This window comes from Ambystoma mexicanum, chromosome 8, assembly GCF_040938575.1.
Source record: "Ambystoma mexicanum isolate Mex_15411 chromosome 8, UKY_AmexF1_1, whole genome shotgun sequence".
Classification (NCBI taxonomy): domain Eukaryota; kingdom Metazoa; phylum Chordata; class Amphibia; order Caudata; family Ambystomatidae; genus Ambystoma; species Ambystoma mexicanum.
Window position 1 is genome coordinate 328,124,177 of NC_090929.1, and position 16,681 is coordinate 328,140,857.

A 16,681-nucleotide genomic window follows, 5' to 3' on the forward strand; every position below is an offset into this window, starting at 1 on the left:
TTTTGGACTTCAATTCCCATGAGCACTATCCAGCACAGTCAATGGTGAAACATTATGAGGGCTGTAGTGCAAAACTTCGAGAGAGTCGCAGTTTGCAGACCCCTCCGGGTATTGGCAAACAGCACAGCCACACATCCCTCTAGGACAAGTATCAAGGTAAATGATTGTCCTGATTTGAATGCTTCAGCGTCTACTCTCTCCTGTTCCTCATTAGGTCAGAAAGAGATTAAGGGCAAGGGTCACGTAATCCGCAGAACAGAGCAAATGCCACCATGTTTGAAAGTATTTATTATTGCAAGGGAACATCTCCAATCACTATTCCAGTTGCTAAATTAGTCTAAGGAACAAAGAACATCATTTTATTTTCCAAATAGAGTTCTGAACCTCTTCCAGCTCTTGGCTCACTTTCCAGCTCACCTTCCCCAAATTTAAAGCGGTTTCAAATAACCTCAAGCGTTCCCTTCCCCAAGAAGACAATATAGTCCCGAAAAACCCTCAGGGTCCCTTCCCTAAACAACAATACAGTTCACAACGTCTCAGGGTTTCCCTTCTCCAAGATGTCAGCTCTTCCAGCTTACAAACTTAAAATCAGTTCAAGTCTCTTGATTCTACAAACCAATTCAGGTCGACTTTTAATATTGTTCGGGCTCTTCAATAGTTTATGCATTCGGCCATCTTTCACATTCACTTCAGCAATCTAGTTCACAAGTTGAGATTCTTTGTCTTTACTTTCCTTGGCTTTTCCAAACAGGGTATCCTCGGGCTTGGCACAGTTGTCAGACCACACGGTCCACCCATCACAGGTCTCGTAACTGATAAACCTAGGTTTTCTCGCCCACAAAAGTTTCTTTCTCACTGCACCTGTGCTTGGTTCACATTCACTTTGGATTCTCCTGGACAGTCTCTTGGCTTTGCCACAGTGTGTTCTGCCGCACAACTCACTTTGTGGTGCTCACTCTATTCCACCACCTTGCTTTCACAATCTTCATAAGTGCTCATTACTTGTATTTTCACTTTATTCATAAAGCTTAATTCTTTGTCTTTAAGGGTTCATTACGTGTGTGTCACACATACTTTAATTTCATTTGTAGGTTTATCAAAGCTTTACGTTAGTTCGGTATTTAATAATGCTTGCAAAACCTTCCTTTAGTTCGGTATCCAATAATGCCTGTTTATATACTCAGGTTCCTTCACTTATAGTTCAATGTTTGCTCGGTATTCAAAAACCCCTCACTCTGGGTTGACCATCACTTGCACACAAATTTCAGTTCAACCAGCATTACCATATGCCTAGTTGTAGCCAAAGGAGCACCCCGGTACGAATGTTACCTTCAATTCACTCACTGGTCTCCTCTGGGCATCTTCTCTTTTCTTGTCCCTGATGTTTTCTGGCTTCGGGCATGCTTCTCTGGAGCTCTGCGAGCAGTGCTCGCCATCTGCAAACTTCGCTGTGGGTTGCCGGTAGCTCTGGTCTTCACCAACAGATTCTACTGGTGGTCTGCAGCACTCAGGTGTCTTCCGTGCCTCACACCTCTGGCTGTGAGCACAAGGCAGAGGAGACTCAGGCAGCTTTGACCCTCTCATGGCCCACTCGGGACCCGGCGCCAAAGTCGCTCCCCTGCAGTAGCTGGCATCCTGGCCTCCAGGCAGGACTCTCACCAGCAGCCCACTTCTGAGCAGGAATTCTCCACTCTCAGGCCCGTCTCTCCCAGCCCTGTGTCTCCTGCTGGTTTCCCCTTCCTTGCTGGCGGCTCCACCTTTTATGCACCTGTGACCTTTTAACAGGTTGCTGGTGCAGGCCTCAAGCCCAATTGCCTGACCACAATTACTAGTGTTCTCTGGACATGCCTGACCCTTGCAATAGTTTCCAGGCCTCTTCCTGAATGTTTGTGTGTAAAACTCTTAGTCGCCTCTTCCTCGTCCCAGTACTATAGTGATATAATGGAGGGGAAATAAGAGGAAATGGCTGGCAATAACCTATGAAGGTAGGGGGAGGTTTGGGTTTATTATCACAAGGGAAAGGGGGATACCATGCCCCATCCAAAGACATCCTCTCCCCAATCCCCAAGGACCCTCCACCCAGGTGATCCTCCCTCGCATCTCCATCCCCAGGGTCAGGATCCAAGAGTGAAGGACTTTCCCTGGCCACCTGAGAAGAGGATTCAAGGGGAGTAGGCATGAAGATGCCCTCTGATTTCTCACAGCAGCTGCACACCATTTATTCCACACTGACTGCACACATACCAAGTGCACCCAAGCCCATTTTACTACATTACTCTCTCCACTGACCTGGACTGCAGTCCCCGAGGGCGTTCAATCCACAGCACTTTGGAATCACACCAATGGTAAAGGGCGCTTATGCCCCATAACATAACATAACATAACATAACATAACATAACATAACATAACATAACATAACATAACATAACATAACATAACTCAGCTTCAACTGGGGCCAAACAAACACCAAATGCCAACCATGCACATCACAAGCACAGCATTACTTTGCTGACAAGAACTGTGCATAAACGTTTTGTCACCGTGTTAGAACAGTTTAAAACAATCATAGAAGTTCGGTGTAGACTCACATGTGTGTGGGTATACAATCTGTCTTTCTTTATTGTGATAGTGGCTGATAAAAGTCAACCTTACACAAAAGTTTTAAAAAAAAACATTGTCACTTAACATTTTTAAAAGAACAATAAATACAACCACAATAATAATTCCTTTTTAAATTACAAACACATAAAAACGATTAATTCATGAACATCACTTTCAATTAATCAATCAAAACCTCCCATTTACGTGAAATCAAAAACACATTGTACACATAGCAAACTTCAACCCTGGTATTCACCCTCACCCCCACCCCCCACCCTATTAAAATACATCATTGGAAAAGTACAGCAAATCAACATCCGATATAACCTGTAATCCCTTGATTAAAAGCACTTATCAATATTGACATAATAAAATACATTACACATTGGGCCTCATTACGACCCAGGCGGTAACCATGGCGCTATTAGCGCCATGGTTGCTGCCGGAACCTTACCGATTCCACCATGGTGAATGGAGCAATTACCGCCCCATTCCAAGGTTGGCAGGGGCGGTAATTCCCCATTCACCATGGCCCTTCCCCATTCCTATTTTTGCCCCCATAGGGCTCAATGGGAATGGGGAAGGCGATAATAACGGTACCGCAAATTACGGTTCCGTTATTACCTCCAAAGTCCCTTTGCGGGTCCTGTCCTTACGCCTGGTAAAACCAGGCGTTAAGGGAGGACCTGCAAAGGGACCTCGGAATAGGGCGGTAAGGGATTACCGTCATCAGTGCCCTTATCGGTACCGGTAATCCCTTACCGGTACCGGTAATCCCTTACCGGTACTGGTAATCCCTTACCGCCCGGGTCGTTGTCAATTATCTTAGCTTGTGCTAATAGTTTTAGAGAAGCAATTGTTAAAAGTGTTTCCTCACCACTTGTCAACCTCGAGAATAACTCCACCTTGTTCACATAATCAAGGTTCCAAAATAATCTTTTCAAGAGAGAGCAGCGCTCTGCATCTAATGCCTCACACTCTACCAGTATTTGTTCCCAGCTTTGGACCGTACTAGACTTATTACGTGGCGAACAATTGCCCACTACCGTAAATGTATTATTTCCATCCCCTTCTCGCACGCGCTGAATTTCTCCTGTTAATAAGTTGAGCCTCAGTCTTAGGAATTGTCCCCTCCAATAAGGATTGGTGAACCTTCTCAAATACAAAGGCATATAGCCTATAAGTATCGCAAAAGGGAAGAGACTTTTGTACAATTTATATGAATCAGTCTTCTCCAACGTTGTGCACCAAACTGATTCTCTCAACTTTTTCCTTACCAGCAGGGGATTGGCTATTAATAGATCCTTGGACACATTGCACTCTCCTCATATTTGATTTGCAGCTTTGGAAAAAGGGACCAGCTGAATGGACCGCAAATCCCTTAAAGCTGCCCCCAGATCATAGTTTAAAGTCCCCTGTGAAGTATTTAACAGGAGACCATACAATGGTAACATTTTCCTTTTAGGGTACATCTCAATGAGGCCAAACCCAACTCCTGTTGCACAGCAACGATTGGAAGACAATTTGGCAAGTTTAGGGTCTTCTTCCAGATGAGCGCCTCTACTCGATCATAATCCATTTCACGAAATATAGATGCTATTTCCGTTCCATACATTATTGTAGGCACTACCTTCAAGTTGTAAAAATGTAACATTGGAACCAACCTGCAAAATTTCTTATGTTTCTTGGTCATCTGGACTTCCCTATTCCGCCTTCACTTTTAGTCTGCCCCAAACATTCTCCTTATTAGGTGTTTCATCTAAAACAAACCCCAAATTGACAAGGTTCAATCTAGGTAACGCTGTTTCATTTTGCAGCAACCTTCTAAAACCAAGAGGCTTTCAGCCATTCCCACTGAACCTTAACACATTTGTTTTGGAACAATGTATTACTCATTCATTTTGCAGGTTATAGCCAGTAGGGCGTCTGGAAAAGCCCAGCGTGCAGTTTCGCCCAAAGGCGAGAGCGATTGACTGTGTCAAATGCCATGGAAAAATCAATAGCCAAGACAAAAACCTGACGCGATGAGTTATTCCACTCAAATTCTTGTACAGTGGAAATGACAAAACCATTCAGCGAAGTCAAGATACCCATTCTAAAGCTGGTCTGGAATTTCAACAAGCGTCCAGCATCCACTTCCCATGTTTCCAATTCCTGCAACAGTAAGCTAGCAAAGATTTTACTTTCACTATCCAGCAGCCATGTAGGCCAGTAGTTGTGCAGGCTGTTCCTGTCACCTTTCTTAAAATTGGGAACAATCACAGAACACTTACTTCCACAAGCTTGGGGTCTTCTTGTTTCCCAAGACTGATGAAAAGATCAAAAACAAGATAACTGCCTATACCCTTGGGTTGAACTTTAAGATAACATTTGATAGTCAATTAGGTACAGCTGCTCTCACATTTTAAGCCTTTATGATAAGGCCTTAAATAGTATCCACCCCCATGTTCAAGACCCACGGGCTATTAATAACTGCAAGCTCCACTGATACCAAAGGGCGCCTATAGATCAATTCAAAATGTTTACCCTATACCTCCCCAAAGATGGGGTTATCTTGTTTATCATCCTGTGGACAAACTAGAGCATTCACCACCCACCAGAAGTAACATGTATCCTTATCAATAACCATGCGTAACATTCTTTCACCTTCTAAGAGAGACCAATAATACATGTGTGACTTATACCAGCTCTAATATACTAGTCTTAATTTTTTAATCCGTTCCCTCATTGATTCCAAACACTCCTCCTGGGACCTTCTCACATGCCGGATTTCCCACTGTAGTCTCTTTGTCATTTCCTGTACCATTTGATCAAACTGATGTGTGGGCAGCCTAGATTTCCTGGCCCCCCACCTACCAGCTACACAGCATCTATCCAGTGGGAAATTAAAGGAGCCCATCTTTAATATATCAATTTTGTCTGGTAAAGACATGGAGGTTATCATATTGGCAAAAGGTTCCTGGCACCTATACCCTCTACAAATCCTTTCCCCCAATCTATTCCCACCATTTGATAAAACCATATTAGAGAATCCAGTCTGAACATTACATTGGGTTCTAACCTCAAATTTAGCTATTAACGGATTATGGTGACTTAAAGTTGTCTGTGGGATTTTCAGTTCCAAACAAGCACTGCACAATCTATCTGACACCATAATATAATCAATACACGAAGAAGTAAAAGCATTCTTCCATGTATCTTTCGTGGGTATATCTCCTAGAACATTACCATTAATAATCGATAATCCCTTCTTATCGAAAAAAAAGCCATTCTTTACCGTCCAGTCGAGCATGTGTTGTTAATCGCCCACGACCCTCACTCTCCGAACATAAAGCATTCAAATCACCACTCAACACCAGTGATCAACGTGACCGGTGGGGGTTGGGAGCAGTGCTCCTCTACTTTTATTTTTTAAGTTTAACTGTTCCTATACTTTTATTTTAAAAAGAAACCATTCCAGAATGGTTTCGTTTTAAAATAAAAGTGTAGGAATAAGTTGAATCTAGCACATTCCCTTAAACAGCAGGTTTGTTTGTTTGGGGGTTTGGATAGCACCTAGGAGGGAGGGTGCTGATGGAGTTAGTGGAAAGCGGGGGCAGGCCAGCAGGGAACATAGTTCCACTACTTCTTTTCGTACACTTCAACCACTCCTCAACACAATGTGAACACCAGATTGCTTGCAACAAAAATCTTCACAAATTTGTGTTAGGTTAAATAAAATCTGAGTAAATTGGACACACTTAGGGTTACTATAGATATTCACTATCAATACCGGGGATTCATTTAGCACATTCTTCAATCTTACTATACAGGCTAGTATACTGTAGACCTAATTCAAGATGACCTTTGACTCCAGAAAAATGTCATTCTTTATTGCTGTAATCAACCCACCTGAGGGTCTGACTCCCCGAACCTTCTCTGCCGGTTGCTGAAAGATCATATAACCATCCAAACCTACTGCCTTGATCAACCACATCTCTTGAAGTATTATTACATCCGCTGCCTCCAAAAAGTTACTTCTAGATAGGCTCATAAAGCCCAGGGAGTTTCAACTGATATGGGAAAACAGCTTAGCAACCTCCTCCATTGCTAAAGCCCCGTCCTCCTTTCACTCATTGGGATCCAGCCCCCTGGTAAAATCCTGGGGAGCCAATTCCAAACATCCCCAAACGCCTAATAGATTGCCCCTTTGTTCTAGAGCTGAATTACAATTCCTTGCCCCATCACAAGTCACTCTCAATTACCTCATCTGACCAAGCTGGTATTCTCTTCCCAGAAAAAATGAGTCTTCCTCCCTTCTTCACTCCTTATGGCCTTGTAGAGGGTACAAGTCGTATTCAAGATGTCTCACAAGGTCAGCCATGCCATTATCAGGTTCACTACCAATCTAGATTTCATACATGTTTGAACTACCCCTGTCCGCCTGATATTCGGAAAGAATATTCACTCAATATCCATGGTACTAATCAGGCGTAACTGGGGGATTTCATGTAATAACTTCCACACATTACTACGATTTAACAGTACTTCTTCAGGAATAGCAAAGAGGCACTCCAACACTAAACCTTTCCTCTCATCACAACTTGTTACCTCAGGCATATTTCCTTTATTGGAGAGTTGTTGGTATCCCCCCCCCTCCTCAAGTACCAAAGTATTCTTACTGTACAGAAAGCCTGCAGACCCCACATTATTCGAACAGGCTTTGGTTTTCCCAGCAGGCTACCTTGACACGTACAACCTGGAGCCACAGGCCCAACTGCCTTGGATATACAATAATTTAATGTTAATTTTGTATTTATATAAGACTATGAACCCTCAGGTATCTGAGCGCCCTTATTATTACTCATAGTGTGTGGTGCTCATTTATCGACATCGGAAGGATGAAAGGCTGAGTTTGACCGTGCCGGGTTTCAAACCTGCGTTGGCAGGTTCTGCACGGATGTCAAAGCGATACACTCTGCTTGCTGTGCTATCTGACGATCACCTTCAATTACTGTCCTAGACAGTGAATTACCTAATTGGCAGTCCTGATAGTCCTTTTCATCAGCCTGTAATGCATAGGGCCTTCTAGGAACCCTATCTAGATTCAAAGCCCCCCAACAAAACTTGGGTTTGCCTCCCCACTTCATTCAAGATAGCACAAGAACTTTGATTTGGAAACTCCACACTTCTCAAAATTACTTCCGCCCCGGAAGGAAAGATGATTATCTTCGGTCACTTCTTGCACCCTATCCGTTTCAATACACATGTCGACTCCCTTGCCCTTTAAAGGCTGGGAGTTCCTTTGATCACACTCAACCCTCCCCTCCTCAATACCAACACATGACTTCTCAACTACTGCCACTTCCCCCCCTTTGTCCTGGGAGAAGAGATTTGCCCACTGCACCTCTTTTTTTGTTTTTTTCCATTTGAATTTTCTGACTGTAAAACACTAGGAGTTCTTACATTAGCCGGGACCATGGCAGCTGACATTCCAGGTTCTGCTTCTCCCTGCACCCCAATAGAACCTTTATGAGGGGAAAGTATAGCTTCATAAAAATTAAGATTCCTAAGATAGTTTCTTGAACTCCTATTTTCCCCTTCTTCTTTTTCTTCTTTTTAGGCAGTTGGTTGTCACCCCCTACCTTAACTTGTTTTTGGGAGTATGAAGAGATAGGGGGTCGATCACCAGTACCACATTCCCTAACTTTATCACGGGGAGCTGTTTATCTCTGGGCAGATAACTATGACTGATGTCAGAGGGCCATCCTTTGGCTTCTGAGTAGGGTCTTCCAAAGCAACCCTCGATGAGTCCCATGTATTTACTAGATATTTACAATGGCCCTTTACCTCCTGCACACCCAGTTTTATTTTGCTCAGCTGCAAAGTATGTGCTTCTGACTCCACCTTTTTGTTATCGTAGAGATTGGAAAAGGAACTAAGGAGCATATTTAGAGCTGAAAGCTCTGGTGCAGTTAATCTCATCTGCTCATCCAGCTCCCTCAAAGTGTAATGCACACCCCGTGAGGTCTGATGCGTACCTTGGGTTGGAGCGGCTCCCTCTTACCCCCGCCAAGCAAACTAGTTTCATGCTCAGTGAGGAATGATAATCCTAGATCCCCTCCACAGAAGCATCCATTTCCCCCTGAACAACACCCTCCAGGGATGTCATATTCGGAGGATCATGGTTGTCTACCAAGTTCAGTGCCATCAGACTTATACTTTTGTGCCTCATCAAAGTTCGCTTCTATGTCATTTCATCGACAGTCCCTAATAAGATGGGTTGTTACGAATTATTTTTACCAAAAAAACTCAAAATGTATTTGTTTAAATTTTTGAGGGGTTCTCCACATCCCCTATTGTATTTTCACTATTCCCAACCCCCACCACTTAAATACACTTTCCCACCCACGCCTATATTTTTTTAATGAGTTTTTTCTGCAAAAAATATTCATTAAAAAACCCATGGAATAATAGACTGTTGATGAAAGGACGTTGTACCCAAAGTTCTTTGCCCTACTTCTGGTCTAATGCCGGTACTGTTCCCAGGCAACGGCCTTTTGCATCACCACTGAAGAAAAAATCCTCCATCTTCATTTGCTTGGTAATTGCTTTCCCAATATCAAAAACAGCCGCAGATTTATTCACGTTCTCCTTCCCGATGACTGCCTCCAATATAGGATTGATAGCCTTAACATCCTGATTTGGACAAGACACCGGCACACTTACAGAGTCATAGATTACACTCATCCCGTCACCTGCAGTTTGAATCGGTGAGATAGGCCCCCAAATAGTGAGGGCTAAACAATTATTGCGTGCGACTCCTACACCCCCATTTAATTGGCACAGGCAAGGTTTTGTTGTCACAAAGTCGCTATTTCCCCACACTCTATGTTGTTCGTAGTTGCAGCCTTCCTACAGATCCCATCTGTGTCTTCCTTAGGAGACTGAATGAGAATATCTTGCGCCCTATCGGTCCCTTGACATGCAGACCGGTAGGACGCCCCTCCCCTCACAGGGGGCCTCCTGCCACAAAAGTAATGGGGCCCTCCAGAGCCAGCCCCTGCATTGCAATACTATTATATTGGCCCCTAGTAGTGGCCTCTTCTCTATCAACATGTACTGCAGAGCGAAGAGAGCCCGATCGGCGCTTACTTCCCAAGTCATACACGCTTCTCCTCATCGGAGTATGCCAATCTTAAGTCAAAAATTTGTTACAGTGAGGACTGGTAACCGACTATTTCCACGGGCAACCGTACACATTTTCACCGGAGCAAAAAGGCTGGCGTCACACATGACAGTTCACGGGTTGTGTAGGGGAGCTAGTCCTTTAATTCCGTTCTAGTAAACTTTGGAGCCAGCCGGGATTATCATCCACCTTCTCCACAAACATACAGACGTAGCACATTGCCGCTCGCAGTGCAAGAGCCACTCGGTACAGCACTGACATAGCAGGGAAGCCTGCCGATATACAAGGCACCGGCTTCCGGGTACCCCAAGGCAGACCAGGGGAAACCACTTCACTGGACTGCTGCGACTATGTCAATGCTACATCCTTTAAAACAGTGCATTGCTTTTCCAACTGCTCTGTCTGCAAGCGAACACTCTCTAGTGTACACCTCCAACTGGTAGATAAGACATTGCAGTACTGCATTCCTTGCATGCCAGACTTGGATTGTTAAACAATGGCTTCTCTCTCTTCATTTTCTTGCATAGCATCTGATGAAGATCTTTGGGACTTCAGAAACGAAGACATTTTTCCATTACAGCATGATATTTTCAATTAGTCCGATAAAAGGAATAACCTACTATATTCTGCCGATTTCCTTTGCTACTCATTGTGCAATCTTGTGTTAATGTCCATTTGCAAGATTCTGTAAAAGCTTTGCTGTTCAGCAACAATAGGGATCCAATGGTGCCAGATAACCAACCACCCTGCTTGACCGTATGTCTCTATTGTGGATGAAAGAAACACTGGAAAGAGAGCCAAAAGGCCACACTTCCTGGCCTTCTTCTCTGTTTACCATAATACTGCCACATGGAATGTCAGTTATGCTGCCTCCAAAGTTTGTTACCTGCAGGGGTCAAGTCCTAAAAATAAAAGTGTGGGGACTCACAAACAAACGCTATGGGATGTCACATCGCCAGAAATTAGCATATCAAGGTAAAATATGCACATTTCATAAAATTGGCTTTGCATAACCACCCAAATTTCACAGGACAAATTGCATTTGCCTTTCATTAAACCAACATCCATGCAAAACCAAGAGAGGATATTTTCTTCTAATACTGTTTTTGAAAACGTTAAAAGGTGTGCATGTTTTAAACTCCAAGAGCCAATACATATGTTTTCCCTGGAACTCGCAGAACTGAAATGAGACATTTAACCTTTAGTTGTTTGTTATTTTTCATCAGGTTATATAGTGCAGTGGTGACATGTGCCGCCTGCAAGCCTGACGACTATGGTTCGGCTTCAGTTCATAAATTCAATGAGGACATTCAATGCTTCTCATTTTAGCTGGGGGGGGGCTGACTCCACCCTCTGAAAAAAGTGGGTGGCTCTGTCCACCCACATGTACTTTCGACTTGAGCCCTGGTTACCTGACATTTCATTAAGCTACTAATTGCAATAACAAGCAGCAGTCATCGGTTAATAGAGCATTTTGGTTGATCCAGTTATATAATAAAACAATATGCCCCGAATGGCGGGGGCATTACCGACTCAGGTAATGCCACAGGGCCCATAGTTATAGGCCCGAGCGAAGTGAGGGCCTTAAAGAAAGCCCCGGGGCCTTACCTGAGTCAGTAATGGCCCCGCCGCGAGGGGCATATAGCTATTAGTACCCCGGCCCACAAGAACTGCGTGACCGGGGCAATAAAAGCTTTTTTTTTGTCCTGAAACGCTTTGGACAAAAAGACAAAAGAAAATGGCAGCCGGGAATTAGGACCGAAAGAATTCATTGAAAATATCAATCATTTATATGGCCAAACAGTCGCTCAAGTCAAACCGTGTTGACGCATCTGATGTCAATACATTTTAACTAACATTGCAGTACATTATAGTAACTTAATGGTTCTCATTGTTGATTATATTTCAAAATTGTTTTTCTCTACACTTTTTCAGTGTTATTTAAATGTATTTTTTCTTTAAATCTTCAGTACACGAGGACCTCTGCCGCAAGTCTTTATGTTCACTATGTGAGAGGGCACTTCACCAATAGCTCTCGATAACACATTTTGAATTAATTTGAATAACCTTAATTGTTGTGAACTTTGAAATTTAGGAGTATTGCGCACTCACTGTTAAAAAGTGAATTAAGTCATCCACCATAGTGTTATTACAGGCACAAACAGGTGTTATGGCCTGGGTCTTACTCCTAGATCAACTAATAACCACTGAGGCTAGTGGTAGGTGACTTGTTCTGAATTGGAATATTAAACCCCTTTTACCTGGGTTGACAAACCAGTTGGTATAATTCTCCACACTCAGTTGTGGATCGTGCGCCAGAAAGAAATCGCACAATAGACTTTTCCATTTTGCAGCTTCACTGGGTTAGTTCTTTATTCTCTACTAGCTGTACCCGGCCACGTGTTGCTGTGGCTCAGTTTGGTTAAATGGAAAAGAAAGAAAAGAGAAAGCACACGTTTCTAATATGTTTAATTTCAAAATGCTTGTGGGTATACAATATTTTTTGTTGTTCCATTGTCTGTGCAGCCCTACCCACACTCACCCACCCCCTCTAAGTCCCTACCCCCACCCACCCAACCCCCCTCTCTGCCTACCCCCACCCAACCCTCCTCTCTCCCTACCCCCCTGAACCCTACCCTCCCACCCACCCCCTCTCTACATACCCCACCCACCCACCCCCCTCTATGCCTACAATTGAATCAGCCTGGTTAAGTGGAAAAGAAAGAAAAGAGAAAGCGCACGTTTCTAATATGTTTAATTTCACAATGCTTGTTTTTAATCAATGGCTCTGGCAGTTCTCCAAGTTGAGGCAGTTTAATTTTTCCGGCGGCGCAACATTCCTTTAGTTTCTCAATTAAATTTCAGAGCCTTGCAATAAGGACACACTTCATATTTAGTATAGCATGTGTTGCTCTTACGTCCAACAGATGCCGCTGTTTTTCAAGAAAAGCATGTTTTAACCTGTCACAGGTGTGACATCTGTATGATAGAGATACATAAAAACATGCGCGTATCTGAATGCATCATTGTGTCAAAATTTCAAAGCAATTGGTGAAGAACTTTCGGAGATTTAAGATTTTGAACAAACGAACATTTACATTTTTATTTATATATATAGATGAAGGCTGCTTTAAGTTTTGAAGTAATAATTGCCACTTCCTCAAATGGCCTAAGTAATGAATTACTGACACCCAGTAAAAAGGAGGAGTTGCTGTATTGCAGCCAAGGGTTGCGACACCCCCACATTTGATATCATTAGGTCGTTCATGAGCCAGTGTGAAAGATGATCCTCATTTGCTTTGGTACGCCACAGTCTTGCCATAATATTAGTGGTTTCAGACTTAAGGTATCAGAAATATACCCCCATCTTGCTTCCAAGTGCAGCAGATATGGAAGAACACCCAGTAGTAAACCGAATAACCAGCGCACAAACCCATTTTCTTTGCATTGAATTGGGGTTATACTTGAGTGACTCCATATTTCAGCCACAAAACTTGCAGTTGGTGCAGCTTTGGCACTATAGATGGGGCACGCGGTCTCCAGAGAACACCCACCTGAGTTCTTGCTAAATCTCAAAACTGACCCAATTGTGCTAATTTTGTTGCACAGCTTGCCACCTGTGAATCCCATTTCATGTTGTTTTTAATAACAATCCCCAGGTAGGAAAATTCATTCACCCCTTCCAGAGTCCCCGTGGCTGTAAAAATCCTACGCAATTTGCCCTTATGATGACCCATGCACATCACCTTTGATTAACAATATTGAGGCTTAAATCACGGGCTGCTATAAACTCAACGAAACCAGAGACCAACAATTGTAATGCTTTGGGTGTTCATGCGAGTGAAACCACATCATCCCCGTAACCCAAAGCACAAATGAATCTACCTGCACCTTATGGCGTGTCTGCTGCTATGGTCCGTAACTCACTGCATAAAGAATTTATATATAAATTAAACAATAGAGGTGCCAGGAGGCAACCCTGCCTGACGCCTCATGTAGATTTAATAGCCGGCGGCAAATCACCCGTACGATATATGCAGCCCTGAGCACTCAGATTTTCCTGCAAAGATACCAGAATGTTTAAAAGGGGTTTGGGCAGACCACTAGGAGACACAAAATCTCAAATCTTCTTCCGGTTTACCTTATCAAAAGCTGAGCTAAGACCCATAAAACCCAGATATAACAATATGCCATTCTGTAGTATATATTTGTCTAAAATTAAGGGTACATTTAAAACGTGTTCTATAGTGCCCACTCCCCTGCGAAAGCCATACTGCTCCATTTGACAGGATCCACTCAATTAATCTTTTATGGATCAATCTCCTGTACCATTTTGTAGATTAATCAATCCAGGAGACAGGTCAATAGCAGGATGGATTGGCCCCCTATCTCCCTTTTTTAAAAACGGTACGATTATCGCCTTCTTACAACTATCTGGTCACTGGTGAGAGAATGCGTCTACTGAATATGTTGAACAGTTTTGGTAATACTGGGACCCAAATTAGTGGATTTAATTTTAAAATATCTAACCTAACCATGCCACTCCCTGGTGTTTTCCCATTCGCCAAGGCAAATAGAGGTTGTTGCACTTCAGGAGTAGAAAACACTAAAGGATCGTCTTCTCCAGACGACGTCCCAAATAAAGTTGTTGAATAATCCACGACCTACACATGCACTTGTACCTGGGTAAGATTATATAATGTAGAAAAATGATTCACCCACTCACTAGATGCACTAGGGCTAACTAACTCATTTTGTTCATTCTCCATTCTGCTCGCAACTATCTTCCAAAATATATCAGAATTCTTGCTTTGGACAGTGTTCTCCAGATCCCTCCATACTTTGCGCTTCAGTTTCAGATGTTTATATTTTAATCTCGCATTACAGATTGCAGACGTATTTCTAGCGCACTTTTTTACAGCACTAATGAGAGTGCCCTTCAACCTACTACATTCTTTTGTATACCACGTTGCCCTCTGTGGTTTTTGAGGACAATAGTGAGAGAATCTTGTTGAAATAGTTTTCGCAGACACCATTAAGTTGTCAAATAGCAATAAGGCATCCTCGCGTGTACTATCACGTGTGAGGCCGCCTTTGGTTAAAGATAAAGCACAACCGACCAACTTGTAAAACAGTTGCCTTTCACTTATATTATCCCATTTTATTGGCCTTACTACCGGACCCTGCCTTGAGCCTGCCAACCTTTTATTAAGAATGGTATTACCGCACCCAGCCCCAAGCGTCTGAATTAAGGGATCATGATCGCTTTCCGTCCCAGTGTCTAAATCTGAGCTCAGATATACAAAGCCAGTCCTGGACTGACAGAAAGAAATAATCAACTCAGGTCAAATGTTAATTTGATTTTTTTTTATAGGTATCAGTTCAGTAATACTTCTCTATATTTTGGGGAGTGTGTTATCACAAATGTATCTGTACTTACAATTTGATAATGGGCCTGGTGTCTCTAATCAGTTCCTTTTCATTTTCCTATAAACAATGGACTAAAATAGATGTAGTTGAAACTGTAAAAATTGTTTTATGTTTTATTTTCCTCTATAGTGCATGGAACTGCATTGGGCCTGATTATGAGTTGCAGAGAAATTATAGGAAAATACATTTACTGTTAACACCACTAAACCCTGAAAATTTACGGCAGGATTAGGAGTGGCAGTGCTAGTGCTCATTTTGAGGTCCATAGGACTCCATGGGGATGTTTTCATATTTAACTTGAGCAATATTTCTAATGCAGCAAATGTCATGGCTTTTACGGGAAAGTGGAGGATTTACCTCCAGCAATATGTAAATTGGCCATGTCACCTCCAAAGTGAGAATTCAATGGTGTGCTTAAATTAGGGATAATTCCGTTACTGCCAAAAAAGTCGCAGTGACAGAGTTACCGCCAGAAAAATACTGCACCAGTGAACTCATCATCCTGAATCTAAAGCCGGTCCCTTACACAGTCCTTGTCCCAAAGATGGGCCTCACTGGAGCCAGTGAAGTGTTATCAACTTTAGAACAATTTCATATTGTATTCTTTGTAATGTTTTTCACACATGATAATTCTATATCCCTATGATAGAAACATTCAACTCTATCCTGCAATTTGCTTTGCAAGTGGTTCTTTACCCCCCTTCAAAACTATAATGAAGGCTGCTTTCCCTTCTGGGTCATGAATGGTGCATGACCTCTTGCAGGATTGATCTCTCTTGAGCTCAAGTGTTGCAGTTGCATCAGTGTCTTGCACATACTTTAGTGAGGCAGAGATTGCTAGGCCCATGCTTGCTGTGCTTGGGCTACTGCTGCTGAAGAAGTCGATGTGGGCTTGAAACGTGGCATTGGAAGTCCCAAGTATTCATTAAGGAACTGTAACATTATCTGAAGATCTAGTGAAGTATGCCAGGCAGAATGTGCTTGCTTGCTTCATGCACCCTGTTAAAAATTGGAAAAGTCATCAAAAATGTTTTTTTAACTTGATCTGAGAAACTGACTGCTTAGTTTTCAAAATATTATATATAATTTTGAAGATTTTGCAATCAACAATAGTTTAACCTAAAGTTTCTTTCAAGATATTTTCAAAATTTCATTATGAAAATCTATCACTTCCCAAAAAGTCTGGTGTGTCTATTGGATGGATGGATTGTACTACGAGTGATTCTGCCTCTACGTGTGTCCTGCCTGTGAGCTGGGACAGATGCTGTCCCTTTTAAAGAACATGCTCCCTCTCTTATTTATAATAAGTTAAATGAAATACATTTTCAACCTACTTAAGAGAATAATTGAAGGTGAATACCTACTTCAGTACTGCGATGAAACCATACCCATCACCCCACCACTATACTAAAAATTCTCTGAAGCAGTTATACCACTGCTCAAAGTTACCAGACCAAAAATGCATCGAAACAATCTAATAT

The 16,681-nt window shown here is 42.6% G+C and overlaps 1 protein-coding gene across 1 annotated transcript in view; it reads right to left on the reverse strand.

The window, feature by feature from the left end:
- The window catches only part of MAMDC4 (MAM domain containing 4), a 498,376-nt gene that overhangs the window by 195,553 nt on the left and 286,142 nt on the right, over positions 1 to 16,681 (reverse strand). Inside the window, exons 16-17 of the mRNA XM_069609267.1 lie at positions 9,102 to 9,280; positions 1,330 to 1,537 (exon numbers count right to left, since the gene is read on the reverse strand). Of these exons, the coding sequence (XP_069465368.1) occupies positions 1,330 to 1,537; positions 9,102 to 9,280 (387 nt within the window). The remainder of the gene's footprint in view (positions 1 to 1,329; positions 1,538 to 9,101; positions 9,281 to 16,681) is intronic.